At 40.9% G+C, this 25,157-nt stretch overlaps 1 protein-coding gene and 1 long non-coding RNA gene across 8 annotated transcripts in view; both read left to right on the top strand.

Annotated features, from left to right (window-relative positions):
* LOC126956924 (uncharacterized) overlaps positions 1–25,157 on the top strand; it is a 54,634-nt gene that overhangs the window by 27,161 nt on the left and 2,316 nt on the right. The gene's annotated exons all lie outside the window — the stretch shown is intronic.
* On the top strand, positions 8,945–23,208 carry SRSF10 (serine and arginine rich splicing factor 10). Of its 7 annotated transcripts, XM_050792675.1 has the most exons (7): positions 8,947–9,174; positions 10,810–10,916; positions 14,535–14,636; positions 17,637–17,799; positions 18,025–18,078; positions 18,212–18,313; positions 21,927–23,208. In XM_050792675.1, the coding sequence occupies exons 1-7, from the start codon at positions 9,110–9,112 to the stop codon at positions 21,985–21,987; spliced, it is 654 nt and encodes a 217-aa protein (XP_050648632.1). In that variant the 5' UTR covers positions 8,947–9,109; the 3' UTR covers positions 21,988–23,208. The 7 variants fall into 7 exon arrangements, with proteins under 7 accessions (XP_050648605.1, XP_050648597.1, XP_050648632.1 ...); XM_050792648.1 differs by lacking the exon at positions 21,927–23,208 and having other exon boundaries at positions 8,945–9,174; positions 18,028–18,078; positions 18,212–21,679; XM_050792640.1 differs by lacking the exon at positions 21,927–23,208 and having other exon boundaries at positions 8,946–9,174; positions 18,212–21,679.

Here is a 25,157-nt window from a genome sequence, read left to right as displayed (position 1 = left end):
TTGGAAAGGTACACTTAGAGTAGGCACATGTTATCATATCTAAACTACAGCTCAATAAATGGGCCAGGTACAGTGGCTCACACCTGTAATCCCAGCACTTTGGGAGGCCAAGGCAGGAGGATCATCTGAGGTCAGGAGTTCAAGACCAGCCTGGCCAACGTGGGGAAACCCTGTCTCTGCTAAAAATACAAAAAAATTAGCCAGGCGTGGTGGGGCACACCTGTAATCCCAGCTACTCGGGAGGCTGAGGCAGGAGGATTGCTTGAAGCTGGGAAGTAGAGGTTGCAGTGAGCTGAAATCATGCCACTACACTCCAGCCTGGGCAACAGAGCGAGACTCCATCAAAAAAAAAAAAAAAAAAAAAAAAAAAAAAAAAACCGGCCGGGCGCGGTGGCTCAAGCCTGTAATCCCAGCACTTTGGGAGGCCGAGACGGGCGGATCACGAGGTCAGGAGATCGAGACCATCCTGGTTAACACGGTGAAACCCCGTCTCTACTAAAAAATACAAAAAAAAAAAAAAACTAGCCGGGCGAGGTGGCGGGCGCCTGTAGTCCCAGCTACTCGGGAGGCTGAGGCAGGAGAATGGCGTAAACCCAGGAGGTGGAGCTTGCAGTGAGCTGAGATCCCGCCACTGCACCCCAGCCTGGGCGACAGAGCAAGACTCTGTCTCAAAAAAAAAACAAACAAAAAAAAAACACGCATTATAGCTCAATAAACGTAATTTAATAATATTATCTAATTTTAACTAAACTCATCTTCACCAAATGGATAAAAGTGGTTTTACAGGTTTCCTTCAAGCAACTGTAGTTTGAAGATAACATGTAGGCACAGCAGCCAGCTGGCAGTTTTCTAGAACAAACTCTCCCACTCACTTGCAGTGTGGGCTGGGGTGCATCCCTCCCTTCCTGCCCATAAAGTGAGGAGGTTTATAAAGATCACTACCAGATCAGTAGTCTTTTATAGGCAGTTCCACCCTCCAGGTATGGTTTTGTTGCTGTTGTTTTGTTTGGAGATTGGGTCTCACTCTTCTGCGCAGATTGGAGTGCAGTGGCACAATCATAGCCCACTGCAGCCTCAACCTCCTGGGCTCAAGCAATCTTCCTTCTCAACTTCCTGAGTAGCTGGAACTGTAGTCATGCGCCATCATGCCCAGCTATTTTTTTTTTTTTTTTTTTTTTTCTGTAGAGAGGGGGCCTCTGCTATGTTAATCGGTTGAACTCCTGGGCTCAAGCGATCCCCCTGCCTCAGCCTCCAAAATGCTGGGATTACAGGATAAGCCACTGTACCTTAACTTGTTTTTTTCTGTGTGTGTGTGTGTGTGTTTTTTTTTTTTTGTCCTCTCCCCAAGGTGGGATAAGACAGATACAATTCTATATATTGGCTTTCTGATAATAATTTGTTTGAAAAAGAAGCTTTGTGGCCTTTTAAAGATGACTGAAATCCATTAACAGGATGACCTCTACTTTTTTTAAAAAAAAAAAAACCAGAGTCTCCCTCTGTCACCCAGGCTGGAATATAGTGGTGCAATCATGGCTTACTGCAGCTTCAACCTCTTGGGCTCAAGTGATCCTCCCACCTCAGCCTCTCTAGTAGGTGGGACTACAGGTGCGTGCCACCACGCCTAACTAATTATGTTTTTAGAGGTAGGGTCTCAGTATGTTGCCCAGGTTGGTTTTGAACTTCTGACCTTAAGCAATCCTCCCACCTCGGCCTGGCTTCAACATTCTCACACAGTCATGCATGGCTTAATGGTGGGGATTTTTTTCCTGAAAAATGCATCATCAGGCAATTTCATCGATGTCCAAACATCAAAGTATACTTACATAAACCTAGATGATATAGGATATTGCTCCTTGGCCACGAACTTGAACAGCATGTTACTGTACTGAATACTATAGTCAACTGTAACACAGTGACCCTGTTGGCCAGGCTGGTCTCAAACTCCTGACCTCAAATGATCCACCTGCCTCGGTCTCTCAAAGTGCTGAGATTACAGGTGTGAGCCACTGCACCTGGCCCAGAGGCTGCTTTACAGTTAACTTTCTAATATATAAATAGAAGGAGTACACTCTAAACTATACTTTTCAGTAGTTATTAAAAACTATTAATAACTAATATTATATGGGTATATATTATAACCCATAAATATATACGCATCCTATGTATCCCCAAAAATTAAAAACAAAAAGTTACACAACATAAAAAGCATAGTACAGTAAATACATTAACCAGTAACATAATCATTTATTATCATTATCAGGTATTAGGCACTATATATAATTGTATATGCTATACTTTTTTTTTTTGAGACAGGATCTCACTCCCACCTTGGCCTCCCAAAGTGCTGGGATTACAAGTGTAGGCCACCACGCCTGGCCTGTTCTATACTTTTATACAACTGACAGCCCAGTAGGTTTGTTTACACCAGCAACACCACATAACAATAATAACATTAACCTATGACATTAAGACAGCTACGACATTGCTATAATTCTATAATCTTTATAGAATTATAAAGATTTATATCATCTTTATAATCAGTTCATTATAATGTCATGGGAGCCCCATTGTATATAGCTGGGTTCCCCAAACCCCAGGCCTGGTATCAGTCTGTGGCCTGTTAGGAACTGGGCCACACTGACAGAGGTGATCAGCAGGTAAGCAAGCGAAGCTTCATCTGTATTTACAGCCACTCCCCATCACTCACATCACCACCTGAGCTTCGCCTCCTGTCAGATCGGTGGCAGCATTAGATTCTCATAGGAACACGAACCCTATTGTGAACTGCGCATGCAAGGGATCTAGGTTGCATGCTCCTTATGAGAATCTAATGCCTGATGATCTGTCACTGTCTCCCATCACCCCCAGATGGGACCGTCTAGTTGCAAGAAAACAAGCTCAGAGCTCCCACTGATTCTACACTACGATGAGCTATATAATTATTTCCTCATATAGTACAACATAATAATAATATAAACAAAGTGTACAATAAATGTAATGTGCTTGAATCATCCTGAAACCATCCCCCATCCTTGGTCCACGGAAAAATTGTCTTCCATGAAACTGGTCCCTGGTACCAAAAAGGTTGGAGACTGCTGGTATACAGGGCCGGTTGCTGACCAAAACCTTGTTATGAAGCCCATGATTGTATTTCTTCACTTCTTTCCCATGCCCTTTGTTACATGATACCAATTGTTACATGTTAGCCTAGATAACCAGGCTACAAAGAACAGTAAGCCTTGACAATTCCATGAAGTCTTAAGGCAAAGGTTCTTACCTTTTCTCAGCCCCTACACGCACTCCTTGGTAAATCAGAGCTCCCTGATCTACTTTTCTAGGGAGATGTCATGTAACATTTAAGAGTCAGGCTCTAGGTCGGGCATGGTGGCTCACACCTGTAATCCTAGCACTTTGGGAGGCCAAGGTGGGCAGATCACTAGACGTCAGGAGTTCGAGACCAGCCTGGTCAACATGGTGAAACCTCGTCTCTATTTAAAATACAAAAATTAGCTAGGCGTGGTGGCCGGTGCTTGTAATCCCAACTACTCAGGAGGCTGAGGCAGGAGAATCCAAGAGGCAGAGTTTGTAGGAAACTGAGATCACACCATTGCACTTGAGTCTGGGTGACAAGAGCAAAACTTCTCAAAATAATAATAATAATCGAAGTTTTAATAGTAATTAGTTCTGAGTGATAGGATAACAGGTGATTTTTGTTTCCTTTAAATTTTTCATCTCCAAAGTTTTAACATGTACAACTAGGACAAATGTTATTTTAAGACATTAAGCCAGAAGTAGTGCCTCACACCTGTAATCCCAACACTTTGGGAGGCCCCGGTGGGAGGACCAGGAGTTCAAGATCGGCCTGGGTAATGTAGTGAGACTCCATCTCTACAAAATATTAGAAAAAAAAATTAGTGGGGCGTGGTGGCTTGTGCTTCAGTCTCAGCTAATTGGGAGGCTGAGGTGGGATGATCTCTTGAGCCTCGGAGGTCAAGGCTGCAATAAGTCATGACTGTGCCACTGCATTCCAGCCTGGGCAACAGAGTGAGACCCTATCTCAAAAAAATAAAAATTAAAAAAATAATGTAGTGAATAAATATGTCCATTAGCCATGAATTCTCCCACAGAGCAAAATTAGTCAGAGCAGGGGTTAAAAGGACAGCCTGCACATAGATATTAATAAATTGATAAATGTGTACATATGTATGTGCCCAAAAGTTTCCAACTCACAAGTAAGGAATGTTTAAACGACAACACTGAGTTCTTGCAGTCTGAAAAACTTGGCTTGCTGCCTACTCACTAGAGTGAGGCAGATTATAGGAAACACCAGGCATGTCTTATTAAACAAATTAGATGAACATGCTTCTAATTGATTGTTTGCTCATGGAGACAGAGACACACCACCAAGCACTGTCTGTGGCAGTTGTCTGAATTAAGCAATTGTACCAATAAAATTCATGTCCTATTGACTCAAGGCTTTGGTTCTGCCTATGGAGTCAGGCTCATAACGCCACTGAGTTAACACACAGAATTTGTCCCTGTGAGTCTCCTTCCAGCAAGCAGAATGGCTCAATGAGTGTGCCATTGCCCACAAATCAAGGAAGAACTATTTCAGTATCAAGGAAATTCGGTTATAGTCTTTCCATTTGGGTCTTATTTGTGCAGTTCTGAGAACAGCACTAAGGAAAGCGGTTTTCTAACATACATCTCAATAAAACATAATGTCTTCAAGAAGAGGTGCAGTGCCCAACAGATCATTTTCAGAAATTAACATGTGGAAGCCAAGTGCAGTGGTTCACACCTGTAATCCCAGCACTTTGGGAGGGTGAGGCAGGATGATTGCTTGAGCCCAGAAGTTCCAGACCAGCCTGAGCAATACAGTAAAACTCATCTCTACAAAAACCTTAAAGAATTAGCCAGGTGTGGTGGCACGAACCTGTAGTCCCGGCTACTAGGGAGGCTGAGGTGGGAGGATCATTTGAGCCCGGGAGGTGGAGGTTGCAGTGAGCTGTGATCGCACCACTACGCTCCAGCCTGGGAGACAGAGAAAGACTCTGTATAAAAAAAAAAAAAAAAAAAAAAAAGAGCAAGGAAAACAAGAAAAGAAGAAAGAGGCTGGGCGCGGTGGCTCACGCTTGTAATCCCAGTACTTTGGGAGTCTGAGATAGGTGGATCATGAGGTCAGGAGTTTGAGACCAGCCTGGCCAACATGGCGAAACCCCATCTCTACTAAAAATACAAAAACTTAGCCGGGCGAGGTGGCAGGCATCTGTAATCCCAGCTACTTGGGAGGCTGAGGCAGGAGAATTGCTTGAACCCAGGAGGCAGAGGTTGCAGTGAGCCGAGATCCCACCACTGCACTCTAGCCTAGGCGACAGAGCAAGACTCCGTCTCAAAAAAAAAAAAAAAAAAAAAAAAGAAAGAAGGAAAATAAAGAGAGAGAGAGAGAGAATTTAACATTTGGGTCTTCAAAAAAATTACCAGCCCTGGTATTATACTCAGAATTAAATACAGTGCTCTTAGCATAGTGGGCAGCACTTCTGGGATGAGATGTTGTGCTTCCAAACTTCCTTGGTGTATCTTCCCTTGTCCCTGTGCCCCAAACCCCAGCAGATTTGTAGTTTGGTAAATTACCCAGGTCAAGCCCTATCTCTGGCAGAAAGGAGTTCACTCTCTCTCTACTTTTCCCAGCATCATCTTTTTCTAGGTTCTGGGATCCTACAGCAGAAAACATCAAAGGGCACTTTGTGGGCTGGGCACAGTGACTCACACCTATAATCCCAGCACTTTGGGAGGCCGAGGTGGGTGAATTATTTGAGGTCAGGAATTCGAGACCAGTTTAGCCAACATGGTGAAACCCCACCTCTACTAAAAATACAAAAATTAGCTGGGCATGGTGGCACATGCCTGTAATCCCAGCTACTTGGGAGACTGAGGCAGGAGAATCACTTGAACCCGGGAGGCAGAGGTTGCAGTGAGCTGAGACTGCACCACTGCATTCAAGCCTGGACGACAGAGTGAGACTCCACCTCAAAAAAAAAAAAAAAAGGGACACTTGGGGGAAAGCAATTCTGGTGAGTAAATATTTGTCTCTCAGTTGCCTGTGCTATTTCTGAAGGCATTATAAATAATAATAATTGCTAGCATTCAGGGCCAGCTTCTTGAGTGTGCTATTTGTGCACTGGAATGGGCCCCACACTCGGAAGGACCCTGCACTTGGCTTAGTACTCTGCGATTGTCATTTTGAATTTCTTAATAAATACTGAATGAAGGGCCTTGCATTTTCATGTTGTACTGGGCCCCTGTGATCTTGTTAACATTTTAGGGCACTTTCTTTTTTTTTTTTTTTTTTTTTTTTTTTTTGAGATGGAGTCTTTGCTCTGTCACCCAGGCTGGAGTGCAGTGGCACGAACTCGGCTCACTACAAGCTCCGCCTCCTGGGTTTACACCATTCTCCTGCCTCGGCCTCCCGAGTAACTGGGACTACAGGCGCCCGCCACCTCGCCCGGCTAGTTTTTTGTACTTTTAGTAGAGACGGGGTTTCATCGCGTTAGCCAGGATGGTCTCGATCTCCTGACCTCGTGATCCGCCCGTCTCGGCCTCCCAAAGTGCTGGGATTACAGGCGTGAGCCACCCCGCCCGGCCCATTTTAGGGCACTTTCTATGCATCAGACTCCCTTCTAAACCTTTACCCTGTTAAACACGAGTGGCTGGAGTAGCACCAGACTGTGTAAATTTCCTCTATTACTGAAGGTAATTTGCAGGAATCTGTTTTCTTGCCACTGAAAGTACTTAACTGAGAGGGGCAGGGGAGACACTTGCTCAGCAAGGCCTTCCTAGGAAACCCTGTTTTAAAAATTAAAAACAACGCCAGGGGCACAGTGGCTCACACCTGTAATTCCAGCACTTTGGAAGGCCGAGGCAGGCGGATCACTTGAGGTCAGGAGTTTGAGACCAGCCTGGCCAACATGGTGAAAATCCGTCTCTACTGAAAATAGAAAAATTAGCCGGGCATGGTGGTGGGCACCTGTAGTCCCCACTACTCGGGAGTCTGATGTAGTTGAATTTCTTGAACCTAGGAGGCAGAGGCTGCAGTAAGCCAAGATCCAGCCACTACATTCCCGCCTGGGCAACACAGCAAGACTACGTCTCAAAAAATAAAATAAAATAAAAATAAATAAAAATCAAAAACAAGAAAAAAATTTATCATATTACTGTTTCTTTCATATGACAAACCTGCATTTACTTTGCTTATTTTCTCACTGCCCCCTCTAGAAATATAAGTTCTATGATTTTCATTACTGAATTTCAAGCTTCTCGCACAATGTCTGACACATAACGGAATCAAACTTTTTTTTGTTTTGTTTTGTTTTGTTTTTCACATCAGCCTCCCAAAATGCTGGGATTACAGGTGTAAGCCACCTTTCCCGGCCCAACATTTAATAAATTAAGCATGCAAATCTTCATGGGAAACAAAAATTTAGAATAGCTCTGCTACAGACTGCTGCAAACCATCATCACCTGTATCAGATCACTTAATTTGGATGCTGATTAATACAAAAATAATGCTTTTATGACTTTTTATTAAATAAAACCTCATTTAATTTAACAGTACTCGAATCCCTGCTACCTACTTGGCACTGTGCCACACGCTGGAGGCATTCCAACCCGAGGTCTCTCATCTCCAGAAGTTGACTCTTATCGAGCAGGAAATGGCTCTCAAAACGGCCTCCAAAGTCAAAACTATACTAAAGATTATTTGCTATTTTCATGCTCATTCTCTTACAAACGTGGAGTTTTGCAGAGGGTACATGATGTGATGTGTGATAAAGGGTAGTGGAGTGAGTCAAAGTTTTCTTTTTTTTTTTTTTTTTTGAGACAGAGTCTCGCCCTGTCGCCCAGGCTGGAATGCAGTGGTGCAACCTCGGCTCACTGCAACCTCCGCCTCCCGGGTTCAAGCAATTCTCCTGCCCCAGCCTCCCAAGTAGCTGGAATGACAGGCACGCGCCACTACGCCCAGCTAATTTTTGTATTTTTAGTAGAGAGGAGATTTCACTGTGTTGGTCAGGCTGGTCTCGAACTCTTGACCTCGTGATCCGCCCGCCTAGGCCTCCCAAAGTACTGGGATTACAGGCATGAGCCACCGAGCCCAGCCAAAGTTTCCTCTATTTTAAGTTCTCATTAACTATTTATCAATAGGTATAACCCACACTTTAAAAAAAAAAAAAAAAAAAACTCTTTGGAATCTTCCATAATCCACAATAACATAAAGGCGTTCTGAGACCAAAAAGTTTGAGAACCACTGCAGTACAGCTCCGATGCATACCCGGGAAGCCGTCAGCAACAAACAATACATTACAAATGACCACAGTAATGAACCTACAGTGTGAGGTTTGGTCCCACCCAGGCTGGGAGCCAAATACGTGACTAACTGGAGATGGCCAGGGTGTGGGTGAGGGGCAAAGGCGGGCTGTAAGCACTGGAGAGGCAGGCCCAGCTCTGCGCAAGGGCACACACCTCCTTCCTTTACACACTCAATACAAGAAGCTTTAAATCCTTATTTTGCTGGTCAGGGCATAACCTGGACCAAACGGGAAATTCAAGGCAAAATAAAAGCAGGGCATTTACTTGGACCAAATGAGAAATTTAAGGCAGCCTCTCTGAATTAAATAGTTTAAAAATCTGTCCATTTAGTAATAACTGCAAAGTTTGGCCTAGAGACTAAAACATCTGCTTCCTGATTTGGGGGTGGGGATCAAGGGGAGTGCAAGGTAGAAAAGGGCGGGAAAATGAAGACCTAAAGAAAGAACAGGCGGGCGAGAAGGTAACAGGCACCGCAAGAGGCCAGTGAATGAGACCGAGGCGAAGGCGCGTGCGCCAGCCCTCCGCATGCGCAGTCGCAAGCCTGGTGATCTCGCGGGAAAGAACCGTTGCGGGCCCGACTTTGCGCGGAGGTAGGAGGGGGGAGTGGAGGCGGGAGTGAAGTCTCGCGAGAAGAGTCGGTTACCGTAGCAGAGCCCTCTAGCTGTGTGTGTCTGAGGCTCGGCCGCCGGAGCCGAGGACGGTTTGCTGAGCCCGTTAGTGCGCCCGGCCGAGACAAGCCGCCGCCATGTCCCGCTACCTGCGTCCCCCCAACACGTCTCTGTTCGTCAGGAACGTGGCCGACGACACCAGGTAGGTACAAGGCAGGTACCCCGGGCCTAGGCGGGGAGGCCGCAGGCGCCCGGAGAGGACCCTGGTGGTGGTGGCGGCACTGGGCCGGGGGAGGGGACTGAGTGAAGATGGCGGGTCCCGCGCCCGCTTTGGCGCCGAACTAGGCCGCGCTGCCGGCCTCAGCCGCCGCGTGGGAGCGAGGGCGGCGCCTCTGCCCTCGCCGAGCCGCGTGGCGGTTTTTTCGGTCCCCTCCCCCTCCGCAGTTTGCAGCCCCTTTCTCCTGGCTTCCTCCTCGAGCGCGCAGCCCCCTGCCGCGGCCTTTCCGCGACCCGACGGCAGCCCCCCCATTGATTTGAAGTTCATTCTTCGAGGTTCACGCCCCCTTGGCCCAGAGATTTTTTTTTTGAGTGAGGTGAAATAACGGGATCGAGGAGAGGAATCTTGCTACTATTTATCTTTATTGTTGTTGCCGTTATTAATATTTGGGGGTTTTAATCAGTTGGAGGTGTTTGGAGAAAGGGAGCGTTGAGATTTGGGGAGTTAGATTTTTCCAGTTAAATGTTGCGAGTAGTTTTTCTTATTTCCTGGAAATTCTGGTCATCCTTTGAAAAGGGAGGTTTGGGAAGCCTCAATCATTAGGACGTTGACAGCTAAATTAGATTAATTCAGACCTACCTTAAATAGGCTTTGTTCTCACCATTCCCTTGTTTCGAGTTACCTTCAGATTATTTTGGAAGAGTTCTTACTACAAGATGAGGCTTCTTATTTCACAAATGAATCTACACACAAAAAATAAGTGGTTTGGGTTTTTGGTGTTTTGTGGGTTTTTTTTTTTTTTTGCTAGCTTTGTGATTTGCTTTTGTCTTAAATTTAAGCAGGAAAGAAAGCAGTGGTAATTATGTTAGCGTCTAGAGAAATTTTCCCTTTACGTCATTTTGACATTTAAGGAGTTCGATATTTGTGACTTTTTCAGACCATATTTACCTATTGTTAAGTGTCTAAACCTGTCGCTAAAATTGGGGAGTAAAAATAAGTGCTTGGTATTTTTCAGAGTACTAGAGTCGATTTGATGCTGTAATATAAAGTAAAAAAAAAAAAAAACAAAACCAATGCTTATATACAACCTGATGCTGCTGTACCTTTTATGAAAAACGAAGGCTGTAGATAAAAATTGTGGTCATTCCCTTGTACCATATGTCTGCTGTTGTCCTGCTAATGTAAACTGCATTTTTATCTTCCAAATTCTTGGATCCGGCCGGGCGCGGTGGCTCAAGCCTGTAATCCCAGCACTTTGGGAGGCCGAGACGGGCGGATCACGAGGTCAGGAGATCGAGTCGAGACCATCCTGGCTAACACGGTGAAACCCCGTCTCTACTAAAATACAAAAAAAAAATTAGCCGGGCGAGGTGGCGGGCGCCTGTACTCCCAGCTACTCGGGAGGCTGAGGCAGGAGAATGGCATGAACCCCGGGGGGCGGGGCTTGCAGTGAGCTGAGATCCGGCCACTGCACTCCAGCCTGGGCGACAGAGCCAGACTCCGTCTCAAAAAAAAAAAAAAAAAAAAAAAAAATTCTTGGATCCTAGCTTTCCTTCATCAGAAAGATATATTGCCTATACATCTTAAGGACTTGGACATAAAAATTTTATGATGTTTTAGGTCTGAAGACTTGCGGCGTGAATTTGGTCGTTATGGTCCTATAGTTGATGTGTATGTTCCACTTGATTTCTACACTCGCCGTCCAAGAGGATTTGCTTATGTTCAATATCCTTTCTTCAGATGGCTGATTAGTGAGGGGTGTTGAAGTTTGAAATTCAAGTTTATGTAAGTGGTAACATCTAAAAAGTAGTTTCTTTTTGTCCTCTAATAAATGTCTGTCTTCAAATTTTTGAAAATTAATTCTGACTCACACATTGCTGTCGTTATTAAAGTTAATCCAAAAATGGTAAAATATTTAAATTCCCATTCATGCTTCTGAAACTCAAGTCGATGATTATATATGTGATTTAAATTTGAATGCACTCTGGTTGCTACTACCTTTAATGTAAGTCCGTTAAAAGTTAATATGTTCTTGTGCTTAGCAATTAAAATTTGGTATTCTTGTTTGTTAATTTGAATCACTTGATCAAAAACAAATTGTATAACAATGAGGTAAACTTCTTTAATATTGTCCCCTAATTTGCTGTCCTCTGTTGTTACCTCAGAGAATGTAAAGCTGTACAGTTATGGCGACCCCAAAGAGAAAGCATGAAAGAACCTTTAGAGTAGAGTTCAACACTTAAGGCAAGTAGACAAGCCAAAGACCTCTTAAGGATCAGGCTTGAAGAGAAGGGAGAGTTTGGGAAAAGAAAAAATAAAGAAAAGCTGGAAGAAGGACAAGCCTAATGGGAGACAAAGCCTCGCTTTATCTACAAAAGGGGGAAAAGGTTGTTTTTCAAAGTTAAAGATAAAGCCATCTGTCATATTTGGCCAAGCATCTCATGACAAGTCCTTCTGACAAGCACTTAAAGAGTTAAAGGTCAAGATGAAGTTGAATGATGGCCAAGATTAAAGGAGTCATACCTGATGTATCCTACAGAATAACTATTTTTCTTTTTTTTTCTTTTTGTTTTTTAATGTTTTGTAAGCAGTTAATTTTCAAAATTATTCTGGTTTGGTCTAGTGACAAAACCTGTAACTTGATTTATGTGGGCCTTTGATGTTGTGATTGTGGTCTTGTATAAATGCACTCTCTTATCAAGTTAAAGTGTAACAGGATGTATATTCTTAAGATTAAATTCAGCATATTTTGGTTTTGGACCAGGTGGTCAGATGCCACAGAGTAGCAGGCAGTGTGCTCTTTGGAGTAGCATGGGGTTCTGGGGTTAAGCCACAGAGCCCTGCTTAAAGGAGAGACAGGTGCATGCACTGGGGACTACTTAGAAACAGCTCAGGTGGTCTTGTAGGGTCAGAGCCACTAGAAATTCTGTTTATATATAGATTTTAAAGTGGTCGTTGGGGACACACACAAACCCTTAACTTCTTTATCTTAACCCTGTGAAGACTGCTGGCTCTGCGCTGCTTTAGCACACATGATCAGTTGGCCCTGAATGAGTTGCAGGAGGCCTTCTCCCTGGTATAGGTACCCAACTGGGACCTATGGGAGACTGGTCCCTGACCCAGAGTCAGGTGACCTTCCTCCTTTCAGTGAGATCATCTCCCTGCAACAACGGTTTGGGTTGTGGGCCTCAGACTAGGAAAAATTCTTCCTGCCTAAATTCAGTGGGCCTCAAACTTTTAAGTTAGTGGAGTCCTAGTGAGACTTACAGGGAAAAAGCCAAAAGCTACTCCTGCAGGGCCAGTGATCAAGGACAGTTGTAAGCATTGGTTGCAAATCTCCATTACAGAGAAGGTAGTAGCTATATCTGGCTTAGTAAATAAAGGTAGCGGTGCATTCTGGCTTACAACATAGACCTGATTTTACCTAGTGTTGGGTGGCCCAGGAGTCAAGGTCAGTAGTAGTTTGATTCAAGAGTGTGTGGTATTTGAGGCAGAAAAGGCTAGCAATTCAAAGCAATCTAAAGGAGAATGATAATTTTAAAATACTTAGTAAGTCTATGGTCTTAAAATAGTTGAAAAGAAATAAGTAACAGGCTTATCAATTTCATTTTTGAAAAGACCATAAAGTACAAATTTCTCCATGGTTGACATCAGAGTGATACTTGGCTGCCTCTGCTGCTGCTGTCTCTTCTGTCTGACTCCATTTGCAATAGCCTTTTCTTCCTATCCCTGGCTTACCGAGTAAAGCAGAAACTTGCCATCAGCCCAGGATTCTGTTTTTGAAAGTAGCCCCAGAGAGGATGCTCTGCTCTCATTAATAATTTTTATGGCTCTCAATATAAATCCTTTTTATACTTATTATATTCTGTCTCTTGGGGTATACCCATTAAGTGAACTTATTCCTTCTATTAGTTTAGAGCCCAGCTGCATTAACCTTGAGGGATGTTCAGTTACAGTATTCAAGGTTCTGAACTCCCCATCAGCCTTTGCCTTTTCATGTTGAAACCCCAGTTATTTAAAACTTGTCCTTCCATTTAATCTGTTCATAATGGCCTCGGGAAGAGAGAGCTGGAAACCTGCAGTCCTTAATTCCTTTCAGAACAAAAAGTGGGAAGTCTAGTAAGGCAGACCTTTTAGTCTCTGTAGTAAAAGAATACCAGTATCGGTCTCGAAAAAGGAGTGTATCACTTCAGGGATTTTTTAAATCACCTCTCTAAATCTGCAGTCTTGTGTTTTCTCTCAAATTTAGGAAATAGAAATGTGCAAACTAGAATAATGATTTTTAGGATAGAATGAAAACCTGTACCTAACCTAGCTCTTTCCAAACCATTTATATCAAACCCTGCCTTGAATGTATACTTGGTCTCTGTTGTAATGATGGTTTTAGGAAAGGAGCTAGGTTTGGACAGAATAGCTATGTAAAGCCAGGAGTTCTCGTAGTAATATTGCTGTCATGACCAGGGAGGACAAGCAGCTTAGCTTCTCAGATCAAAAACAAGTACCAGTAGTTCCTGCTTAAGGCCGGTAAATAATATCTTGAAATTCTCAAGTTGGAAACCAGTCTCAAACCATTTCTTTGCAAGAAGTTGTAAATTTAGGGTCATGGTTAGGGCTTTCCAGTCTAGGAGTCCTTACAGTGATCTGTTTCTTGATAGCATGCTTTTACAGTCTGCATGGATGTAATAACGCTTTTGGTATAGTGATTGTCTTGAATATTGCTTGACTCTGTCTTGATGCCCACAAATGGCTAGCGTGCTTGTCTTCCCATGCAGTGGAAGGAAGACAGTTAAATGAAATAGTAGTAGTAGATATATATGAAAAAGAAAACAGCAAAATAAATTTGAAGTTAATGCTTTCGTCTCTTGTAAGGTAAGGCATATACTGCTTGCTTACACAAGAACTATTGGCATTTTCTTTTTTTCATTTGAAACAAATATGAAAGACAGTAGTTTGGTTTTATTTTAAGAAATTTTTATTTTAGCATACAACATAGAACTGACATTTGTTTTTCTTTTTTGTCTTGTAAACTTAATTCTTAAAACTTAGGAAAATTTTTGGATAGGACAACTTGGTGATTCAGCTATAACAGATCTTATTTCAATAATAACTTTACTGCAATATGTATTCATACGTTTTCAAATATGTGCCTTAGGAAAACACAAGTGCTTTTATAGTGTGAAGTGTTAATGGCTGAATCCAACTGAATCACCAACTAGTAAGTGGGGGTCTGGTCGATTTTCTGGAATAATATTGGGAGATTGTGAATTGTTCCAGACATACCAACTGAACTCTCATTCATTATCAAAGTTTGCAAAACTTCCCAAGCCCCTTAACATTTAGCACATTTGAGGATGTTCGTGATGCTGAAGATGCTTTACATAATTTGGACAGAAAGTGGATTTGTGGACGGCAGATTGAAATCCAGTTTGCCCAGGGGGATCGAAAGAGTAAGTACCCTTATGCCTGATATGTATGAAGCATTATTTTTTTAGTGTTTTGATATTTTTTTTTTTTTAAGAATTTAAGCAATTTGTGTATCTGTTCAAAACCCAAAAGGATCTCTTTTTTCTTCTTCTTCTTTTTTTTTTTTTTTTTTTTTTGAGACGGAGTCTTGTTCTGTTGCCCAGGCTGGAGTGCAGTGGCGCGATCTCCGCTCACTGCGAGCTCTGCCACCTCCCGGGTTCACGCCATTCTCCTGCCTCAGCCTCCCGAGAAGCTGGGACTACAGGCGCCTGTCACCACGCCTGGCTAGTTTTTTTTGTTTGTTTTTAGTAGAGACGGGGTTTCAGCGTGCTTGCCAGGATGGTCTCAATCTCCTGACCTCGTGATCCGCCCGCCCCGGCCTCCCAAAGTGCTGGGATTACAGGCATGAGCCACCGCGCCCGGCCTTTTTTCTTTTTCCTTTCTTCTTTCTTTTTTTCTGAGACAGAGTCTCGCTCTGTTGCCCAAGCTGGAATGCGTGCAGTGGCATGATCTCGGCTTACTGCAACCGCCACCTCCTGAGTTCAAACGATTCTTATACCTCAACCTCCCGAGTAGCTGGGATTACAGGTGCATGCCACCACATCTGGCTAATTTTTGTATTTTTAGTAGAGACGGAGTTTCACCATGTTGGCCAGGGTGATCTCGAACTCCCCACCTTAGGTGATCCACCCGCCTTGGCCTCCCGAAGTGCTGGGATTGGGATTACAGGCGTGATCCCAAACGGATCGTTTTTAAGAAAATGGAGTATCTTGAATATTTCTTGAATATTTCATCATATTTTCCAGATGTATTACAAAGTTTTGGGGTTAAGTGTAGGTAGGAAGTGGAAATGAGAATGCCTAAAATATATGTGGACTCTTCTGAAAGTTGGTTATGCAGGCTTACCAGATGTTCACTTCATACTTACAAGGCAGGAGTACAGGTTTTAGAGTCAAATAGACCTGTGTTTGAATTCTGGCTTAGCCACTATGTTACCTTGGGCAAGATACTAATTAAGAGATTAAAATAACGGCAGGGTGCAGTGGCTCACACCTGTAATCCCAGCACTTTGGGAGGCCATGGCGGGTGGATCACAAGGTCATGGTGAAACCCCATCTCTACTAAAAATACAAAAAATTAGCCAGGCATGGTGGCGCGCACCTGTAGTCCCAGCTACTCAGGAGGCTGAGGCAGGAGAATTGCTTGAACCCAGCAGGCAGAGGTTGCAGTGAGCCGAGATTGTGCCACTGCACTCCAGACTGGGCAACAGAGCGAGATACTGTCTCAAAAAAAAAAATATATATATATATATAGCTGCTGAGGAGAAGAGGAGCTCTTGAGTAGACATAAAATATTGGTAACTCTAGTTCTTCAGTTGGGTAATAGATTCCTGGTTATGCATTGTGTTATTTATAGGTACTTCAATACATAAAGTATCTGCTTCAATGAATTGAATGAGATAAGAACTGAAGTGTCTATAGGCATTTAGGAATGCCTTATTCTGCTTAGGGTCTTAGAACTGTAATTATATATTACTGTATTTTGACGCTACACATTGTTCATAGGCCACCTATAAATATTTTGTTAATTGTGTTCTTAATGAATGGAATCTGTGGCAGGATCATTCCAAATCAGCATATGGTTCATTTTTTTCAACCATTTAAAAATGTAAAATGCTTGGGTGTGGTAGCTCACGCCTATATCCCACCACTTTGGGAGGCCTGGGTGGAAGGATTGCCAGAGCCCAGGAGTTTGAGACCAGCCTGGGCAACAAAGTGGGACCCCGTCTCCACAAAAAATAAAATACAAAATTAGCCTGGCGTGGTGGTGCATGCCTGTAATCCCAGCTACTCAGGAGGCGAAGGTTGTGGTGAGCCGAGATTGCACCATTGCACTCTGCCCTGGGTAACAAGAACAAAACTCCGACTCAAAAAAAAAAAAAAAAGACTCCAGGCCAGGTACAGTGGCTCACATCTGTAATCCCAGCACTTTGGGAGGCCGAGGCATGTGGATTATTTGGGGTCAGAAATTCGAGACCAGCCTGGCCAATATGGTGAAACCCTGTCTCTACTAAAATATAAAAATTAGCCGGGTGTGGTAGTGCGTGCCTGTAATCTCAGCTACTCAGGAGGCTGAGGCAGGAGAATGGTTTCAACTGGTGTGGGGTGGAGGTTGTAGTGAGCTGAGATTGTGCCACTGCACTCTAGCCTGGATGACACAGCGAGACCCTGGTCTCAAGAATAAAAATACGTTAAAAAAAAAAAAAATGCCAGCCGGGCGCGGTGGCTCACGCCTGTAATCCCAGTACTTTGGGAGACCGAGACGGACAGATCACGAGGTCAGGAGATCGAGACCATCCTGGCGAACAAGGTGAAACCCCGTCTCTACTAAAAATACAAAAAAATTAGACGGGCGAGGTGGCAGGCGCCTGTAGTCCCAGCTACTCGGGAGGCTGAGGCAGGAGAATGGCGTGAACCCAGGAGGCAGAGCTTGCAGTGAGCCAAGATCGCGCCACCACACCCCAGCCTAGGCGTCTGAGCAAGACTCCGTCTCAAAAAAAAACAAAAGCCAAAACACATACGCAAATTTTTTTTTTTTTTTTTTTTTTTTTTTTGAGACAGGGTCTCTGACCCCCAGGCTGGCGTGTAGTGGTGTAATCACAATTCACTGCAGCTGCAAACTCTTACCCCCTTAGCCTCCCAGGTAGCTGGAATACATGTGCAAGCCACTAGGTCTAGCTAATTATTTTTTGTAAAAATGGGATATTGCCATGTTGCTCCAGGCTGGTCTCAAACTCCTGGGCTCAAAGGATCCTCCCACCTCAACCTCCCAAAGTAGTGGGATTACAAGCATGAGGCACCACCCGGTCATACATACTCTGTTTGGGATACAAGAGGGGATGCAGGGATTTTTTTTCCTATTTATTGAGGGCTTTAATACTGTTTTTAATATTTCTAAGTATTTCTGTTCTTTGTATTTCCTAGCACCAAATCAGATGAAAGCCAAGGAAGGGAGGAATGTGTACAGTTCTTCACGCTATGATGATTATGACAGATACAGACGTTCTAGAAGCCGAAGTTATGAAAGGAGGAGATCAAGAAGTCGGTCTTTTGATTACAACTATAGAAGATCGTATAGTCCTAGAAAGTAAGTGTGCTGTGTAGCACAGTGATCTGTTTAAAAAATGTATTTGTTAGCATTTAATTTTTTTTTTTACTTTTTTGTATACTTTTAATTATATATATTGACTGTTTCATTGAGACAAAAAATATGGTATCATTTTATTTTTAAAGTTTTATGGTTTGCTTTTAATTAGAAACTTTGCCTCTATGAATAGATATTTGTCACCGCTTTTTCTGATATGCTTTTTAGCAGTAGACCGACTGGAAGACCACGGCGTAGCAGAAGCCATTCCGACAATGATAGGTAAATAACTTTGCTTTGAAAAAGACTCATATATTTTTTAATTTCAGAGTGAACTTTTGCTCTAAAAATAACAAATTTGATTAATATAGAATCTAATTTTTACTCTAATTATATCTCTCCTCTGTTTTGAAAGATTCAAACACCGAAATCGATCTTTTTCAAGATCTAAATCCAATTCAAGATCACGGTCCAAGTCCCAGCCCAAGAAAGAAATGAAGGCTAAATCACGTTCTAGGTCTGCATCTCACACCAAAACTAGAGGCACCTCTAAAACAGATTCCAAAACACATTATAAGTCTGGCTCAAGATATGAAAAGGAATCAAGGAAAAAAGAACCACCTAGATCCAAATCTCAGTCAAGATCACAGTCTAGGTCTAGGTCAAAATCTAGATCAAGGTCTTGGACTAGTCCTAAGTCCAGTGGCCACTGATAGTATAAACCATGGTCATTTTTAGGCATGTATCATTCATTTACTCATAGTTTGGTTTACTTAAATTATCAGGAATACAATGTTGCAATGATGCTTAAAAAAACACTTGTTAGTTTTCCCTGTACCGGGCAATGGTTATAATTAAAATGATATGCTGTTGAGAAGCCACTCTTAAGAGTCCAGTTTGTTTAATGTTATGGGCAGCTACCAATTTGTGGTGTCTCTGTATATTTTTGTAAAGATTCTCATTTTTTATGCTTGAAGTATTTGGTGAAAAGATGTTGGTTGACCATAATTTGCAACATTGTCTCATTAAAAATAAACTTTCATATTCATATTTGGTAGAACTGTTAACCTAGAAATGTAGCTTGCTAATAAGATAGAATGATACAAAAGTGAAGTAGTAGCCACAGTACAACACTGACTGCTCAGACACATTTAGGTTCAGGGTGGACCTTTATGTCTTGTCAAGATGTCTAGGCCTGGCCGGGCGCGGTGGCTCACACCTGTAATCCCAGCACTTTGGGAGGCCGAGGCGGGTGGATCACGAGGGCAGGAGTTTGAGACCAGCCTGATCAACATGGTGAAACCCCGTCTCTACTAAAAATACAAAAATTAGCCGGGCATCGTGGCACATGCCTGTAATCCCAGCTACTCGGGAGGCCGAGGCAAGAGAATCGCTTGAACCCAGGAGGTGGAAGTTGCAGTGAGCCAAAATCACGCCACTGCACTCCAGCCTGGGCAGCAGAGTGAGACTCCGTCTCAAAAACAAAACAAAACAAAAAAGCAAAACCAGATGTCTAGGCCAATGATAATTATTTTTGATGCAGTGTGGATTAGTTCTTTTGTTAACCCCACTGTCTTGGGGAATGATGCCTGCTGGGAAATTGAGTTTTTGACTGAAACATGGAACCTTCACTGCTTTTTTTCTGGTTCCTATGAAGATTTGGAACATAGAAAACACAAAAACTCACCTTGAAATTTGAGCAGGTCGATGATGGCAAAAATAATTTTAAGGAGAAAGGAATATTCTTATGTAGTTATTCTAAAGTTTAAGGAGCGTTATTGACCATAATATTGCTTAGTTTTTTTTACTGCTGTTAGAAACAAGTAAATTGTTTCAAAGTAGGTTTTGTGTGTGTGCATAGTGTAAAAACTGAAATTTTGATGCTTACAGCACTTGGCTCGTGCATTTGTATCAAAATTTGCCTACCTCTTTGTGAGGGAGGCCTGCTTTTCACACCTCAGTTTATTTAATTCGAGGCAAGTTGAAAGACAACACTCACTCTAGGTGATTCTGTGGTGCCATGAAATTTAAGATAATTTGGGAAAAAGGATTAGTCAGTTTTAAGCAAGAGTCACATCTTCTGAGCTTTCGATTATCAGTGTAGTACCTGACTAAAAATGAAGTAATACCCTTAACCATTTATAATTTCTAGTATTTCTCTGAAAGATCGTTTTGGGGACAAAAGTGACTTGACATGTCCAATTTCATTTCAGAATAAAAAGCTAGCATCTTTAAAAATCTCAGATTGCTTGCTTACAGATATAAGTGAGAATTATGGAGAAGCGATTCCTTTTAGAGGATTACTTTTTTCAATTTTGGTTTTAGTAATCTAGGGTTTGCCTGTAAAGAATACAACGATGGATTTTAAATACTGTTTGTGGAATGTGTTTAAAGGATTGATTCTAGAACCTTTGTATATTTGATAGTATTTCTAACTTTCATTTCTTTACTGTTTGCAGTTAATGTTCATGTTCTGCTATGCAATCATTTATATGCACGTTTCTTTAATTTTTTTAGATTTTCCTGGATGTATAGTTTAAACAACAAAAAGTCTATTTAAAACTGTAGCAGTAGTTTGCAGTTCTAGCAAAGAGGAAAGTTGTGGGGTTAAACTTTGTATTTTCTTTCTTATAGAGGCTTCTAAAAAGGTATTTTTATATGTTCTTTTTAACAAATATTGTGTACAACCTTTAAAACATCAATGTTTGGATCAAAACAAGACCCAGCTTATTTTCTGCTTGCTGTAAATTAAGCAAACATGCTATAATAAAAACAAAATGAAGGAAATACGATTAACTGGAATTATTACAGTATTGAATATGATTCTAAAATAACAATGGAAACAGTCCTTTATAGATTTAGGAATATTTTTAATCAGTGTTGCACTAGGCACAACTAACTTTTACTTTGGAAATGATAGAACTTGCCAGAAAGGTACATCTTTTACACAGTAGTTAAAAATTCATTGTGTAATATCAAAGTTGTTTCATGATTGCTCATTGAGCCTCTTGGGTTAACTAACTTAAGAGGTTATTTGGTAGTATGTTAAGATGAAATTTGGACCAGTAATTCTGCTCTCCCTCTTCGTAAACAAGATGCATTGGGACTTAACGTTTATGACATGATTTTAAATCAATTTGAATTGAATGTTGATGAGCAGCTAATATTAAGTGATAACCTCTTTGGGGAAGTAGGTTAGTTAGGTATTTTGTGGTTCAAATTCTATCTACTTGATGACAATTATAGCTAATTTATTAAGTATTCATGATGTGCCAGACACTTGAAAAGGCTATGTATTAACTCACTCACTCTTCACAAAACCCTGTGAGAAAGATACTTTTGTTTTCCCCATATCAAAGATAAGGAAACTGAGGCACAAAGAAAAGACTATAAGGCAGAGCCAGGATTTAAGCCAAGGCCTGGTCCTTAGTTTGGGGAGGGGGGGTGTTGTTTGTTTTACAGACTATAATTTGAGAGAAGTAGATTGAGGAGATAGCTCATTGAAATTGTTCATTTTCTGTATAGAACTTGAAGGCCTAATTTCATTTTTATTTTTACTTGTGTCAACTTATTTTTAGACTTGGACTATTGAGAACCTTGTATGTTCCTAAAGTGACACACCTAACAGCTTCAAAAGGACTATATTACAGTTGAACCCATGGTAGTTTGGATCCTACTGATACTTGATGAGGATCTTTACGTAGTATTTTATGTTAGTTTTGGGTGATGTAGTTGAGTCCCCCACTTACTGAATGTATGTACTGTGTATGTGGTACTGGGCTCAGTAATAAATAGAATGGTTATATCAATACTCAAATGAGGGCTGACACACTTCACCTCTCCTTTTGCTTAAGATCTCTCTGCATTTTTATTTTTATTTATTTTTTTTTTTTGAAGCCAAGTAAGCAAGAAGAAAAATGAGAGATAATGCTTCAGTGAGAGAGGAAAGGTGCTACATAGAGTATGAGCTGTTAAGTTACATCCCAGGGGAAAGACCTGGGAACTATTGTATTATTCTCTTGAAAATTTGGCCCAGTAAGCTGCTACATCCAGTTCAACTAACAAAATCCTGTATACCACAGAGAAGAATAAAGAAAACCAAACTGACAAACATCCTTCTTTTATTTAAGACCAAACTGCAGCTGGAATACCCAGTACAGTTCTGCTTACTACACTTCAAGAAAGATCTGAAAGCGGAAAAAGAACCAAAGAAGGGCAGTTCAAGCGACCAAAGGGTGGGTGGAAGGTGCTGCAGTATGAATACTGTACGAATATTTTGACTCTGGTCTGAAAAGATAAAAGAATGTTATCGAAAACTACATGGAATAATTGAAGTCCCTTCAAGTTTGAAAGTAAGCATTTTAGGACAAATAAAAGGAAATTCAACTTTGTACTTGTGGAAACTAATCCCTAAATATGAATAGGTTTATATTGATTCATGGGTAACAGGTCCATAATAAATTATTGGAAACTAGGATGTCTGAATATCAAGGAAGACAGCCATAGTCTCTTACAGTGCCTCTGTTGGTCTGTCTCAAACTGAATTGGGTGGGAAAAGGTATGGTCCAATATAAAAGTTCCATTTTTGCCATTATTGGCAAATCTTGCCTTTGTTTATTTTGGTGCCAGTGTTTTCTGCTTAATGATTTGCTTTGTTGGCATCTGTGTTTATTTACTTGTATACACCACATGCAGTTTACATCTTTCTTTAAGTACTCTCCTTCCCAGGTAAATTCCAATTATATTTGACATCCAGCTAAGAGGGCCCATCTCTTCTCACCTCTTTCCTAGTCAGTATGTTCAGCAAATATTTATTGAGCCCTTACTATGGGCAAATCATTGTCCTGGATAATTGAGGAGAAAAATAGATTTTTCCCTTTTTCAGTAAATGTCTACTGAGCACAATGTAGTGAATCATTACAGTATGGCCTCATTGCTTTGTTTGAGGTATATTATTCATAACAATATTTTATACCATTCATATCAATGTAATTATAGAACACAATATACTATCAAAGATAAGTAATTGTGTGGTTATCTGCCATTTAAAAGTATCCAGTATTTGATCACATTATTACAAATAATGAAAAAATGATTTGTTTTAATCTGTAATAAACTGGTTTATTGTGCAGTGACTGTAATATACTAGAGTTATATTAAATTGTTTACTCTGCCTCACCAAACACATACTAGGATATAACCCCCAAGATAAGTATTTAACTTTGCATTAGATATAAAGGAGACTGGGTGCTATAATTAGATTATTTTGAGGCAGACAGCTGTTATCCCAACTGATTTAGTATGTTCTGTAATTGAGAAAATGTTCACCAAATTATACTTTTTAGTGATTTACATGTACATTTTATAGGGGACATGTTCTGTGTATAGCGAATAAATAACTTTTATAGTATCGCAAATGTTTTGGATTCCTTAGTTTCTTATTAGGATATGATGTTTCTTTACCTATACATTGATTCCATCACATTTTATTTTTGTCATTTTTGCCACATACTTAAAACTTTCCGTATAAAATTATTAACTAAAAATCTGGAAGTAGAGTCTTAAGCTTTTAATTTATAGCAATTTTGAAAATATAGCAGAGGTATATTTTCAAGGGAGGTATGAAATGGAGGTATTTTTGTTCATATTTTATTTTAGAAATTTTTTTTGAACTTTTCCAAGATCACACAGCAAGCGTCAGATCCTAGGTTACAGCCCATAATTTTTCACTTGTTTCATCTTTTGTTACCATGTTTGTTGTTGTTTAATCAAATGGGGGATTGTTTTTATAGCTTTATTTTCCTGGAGATAGTAAAATTGATATAATGGGATCTAGAATTTACTTAGAGCCAAAATGACTAGATTTAATCACAAAAAGTATTTTGTATACTGTTACACACTCATTAACATAGTGGGTTCTTAGGACAGAGGTTCTGTGTGTTTTTAAAAGAAAATGTAGAGGTCATAGACTTTTTTGCCCTCTACCTCCCTTCTCCATTTCCTTTTGAAGTTAAGACATTTAAGGGGGAGAGAATTAAGTTGCATATTGAGTTGGGATTTTGTTTTTAAAAAATTTAGGTAAATACTTATGTAACTACAATAACAATAGTTGGTAGTTCTCTAAAGTATTTAATTATGGTAAATCAGAAAAGGCCCTCTTTAATTTTTACATCTGTTGAATGAATTGCTTTAGGATCTCTTCTGTGGTTCTCTTTGTACTGAATGCTGTCAATATTATTGAGCACTTACTGTGCTGAACCATGTGCTTTTCAAATATTCCTATTTAATCCTAAAAACACTCCTGGGAAATGGGTATTATTCCCATTTCACAGATGAGAAAATTGTGCTTTGTAGAATACCCATCATGTGATAGCTTCCTGCATATGCTATTCATTCCTCACAACCTTACAAGGTAAATGGATAATGTTCCTGGATGAGAGATTAAATGTAATCCAAGATCTCATGGTTGTGTGGCTCAGAGATTCTAAGCATGGCTTTCCAAATCTCATTCTCTTGTAGAGATTTTCCATTGTATTGCATTTTGACCATGTTCCTGTTTACAAAACCTGAGATTATATTCTGAAGTAGCTGTGACTTGAGCAATAGCTCAGGAATAATCTGATGGCATTCTACTAGGAAGGAGGACTAGCAAAGCCTATAGTTAGCCTATCCTAGGCATGAACTATTCTCATTTTAGATTGGATGACTTGATAGGAAGAAGTGAGCAACCTGTTTGCCTTCAGTTATTGGTATCTACAAGACATTCTGCTAGTCACTGTGGAAAAGGTTCCTTCTCTTGGGTTTTTTCCTCTGCCCCTTCCTCTAACAGTATTGGTTATCTTTATTATGTTTCTGTGTATTTGTAACAGCTGTTTCACCCTTGTATTGCACAATGGGAATTTTTCTTGGAATAAAAAGTGAGGCATGTAAATTCATTGAGAACTAACCATAGTTTGTAAAGAAGTAAAAGGCCTTTGTATCTAGTTTTTTGCAGATCACATTTCTTTGAATGCTGGAAAGTGAAATAAACTGGTCTAGGAGCCAAAAATAAATCTTGGGTTTTTTTAAGACTTTGCTCTACCTTAGATTTGTAACCACCTGGGTACACTTTTTCCTAATTTGTATAAGAGGTTTTAGAGATGCACTCTGTCCCTCTTGCTTTACAAATTGCCTACGAGAATGCAACCAAAATACTAGAAACTAAAACTTACACAAAACCTTTCAGATTTTTTCCTGTGTTGTAGTTGTTCTAGGGAAGAGGATAGTTTATCAGTATATATTTTAAGCTTAAGGATAGGTTTTGGACCTGATTCCATCATAGTGTAACTGCCATCAAAAAGAAGACAAATTGAAATTAGAGC

The sequence above is a fragment of the Macaca thibetana genome, chromosome 1, assembly GCF_024542745.1.
Source record: "Macaca thibetana thibetana isolate TM-01 chromosome 1, ASM2454274v1, whole genome shotgun sequence".
NCBI lineage: Eukaryota > Metazoa > Chordata > Mammalia > Primates > Cercopithecidae > Macaca > Macaca thibetana.
The sequence above is the reverse complement of the archived record's forward strand: the minus strand, read 5'-3'. Positions and strand labels throughout refer to the sequence as shown.

Coding starts and splice junctions, on each gene's coding strand:
- SRSF10 (XM_050792640.1), top strand. CDS start 9,110: ATGTCCCGCTACCTGCGTCCCCCCAACACGTCTCTGTTCGTCAGGAAC. Junction 9,175..10,809: donor AACGTGGCCGACGACACCAG/GTAGGTACAAGG, acceptor ATGATGTTTTAG/GTCTGAAGACTTGCGGCGTG. Junction 10,917..14,534: donor AGGATTTGCTTATGTTCAAT/ATCCTTTCTTCA, acceptor CATTTAGCACAT/TTGAGGATGTTCGTGATGCT.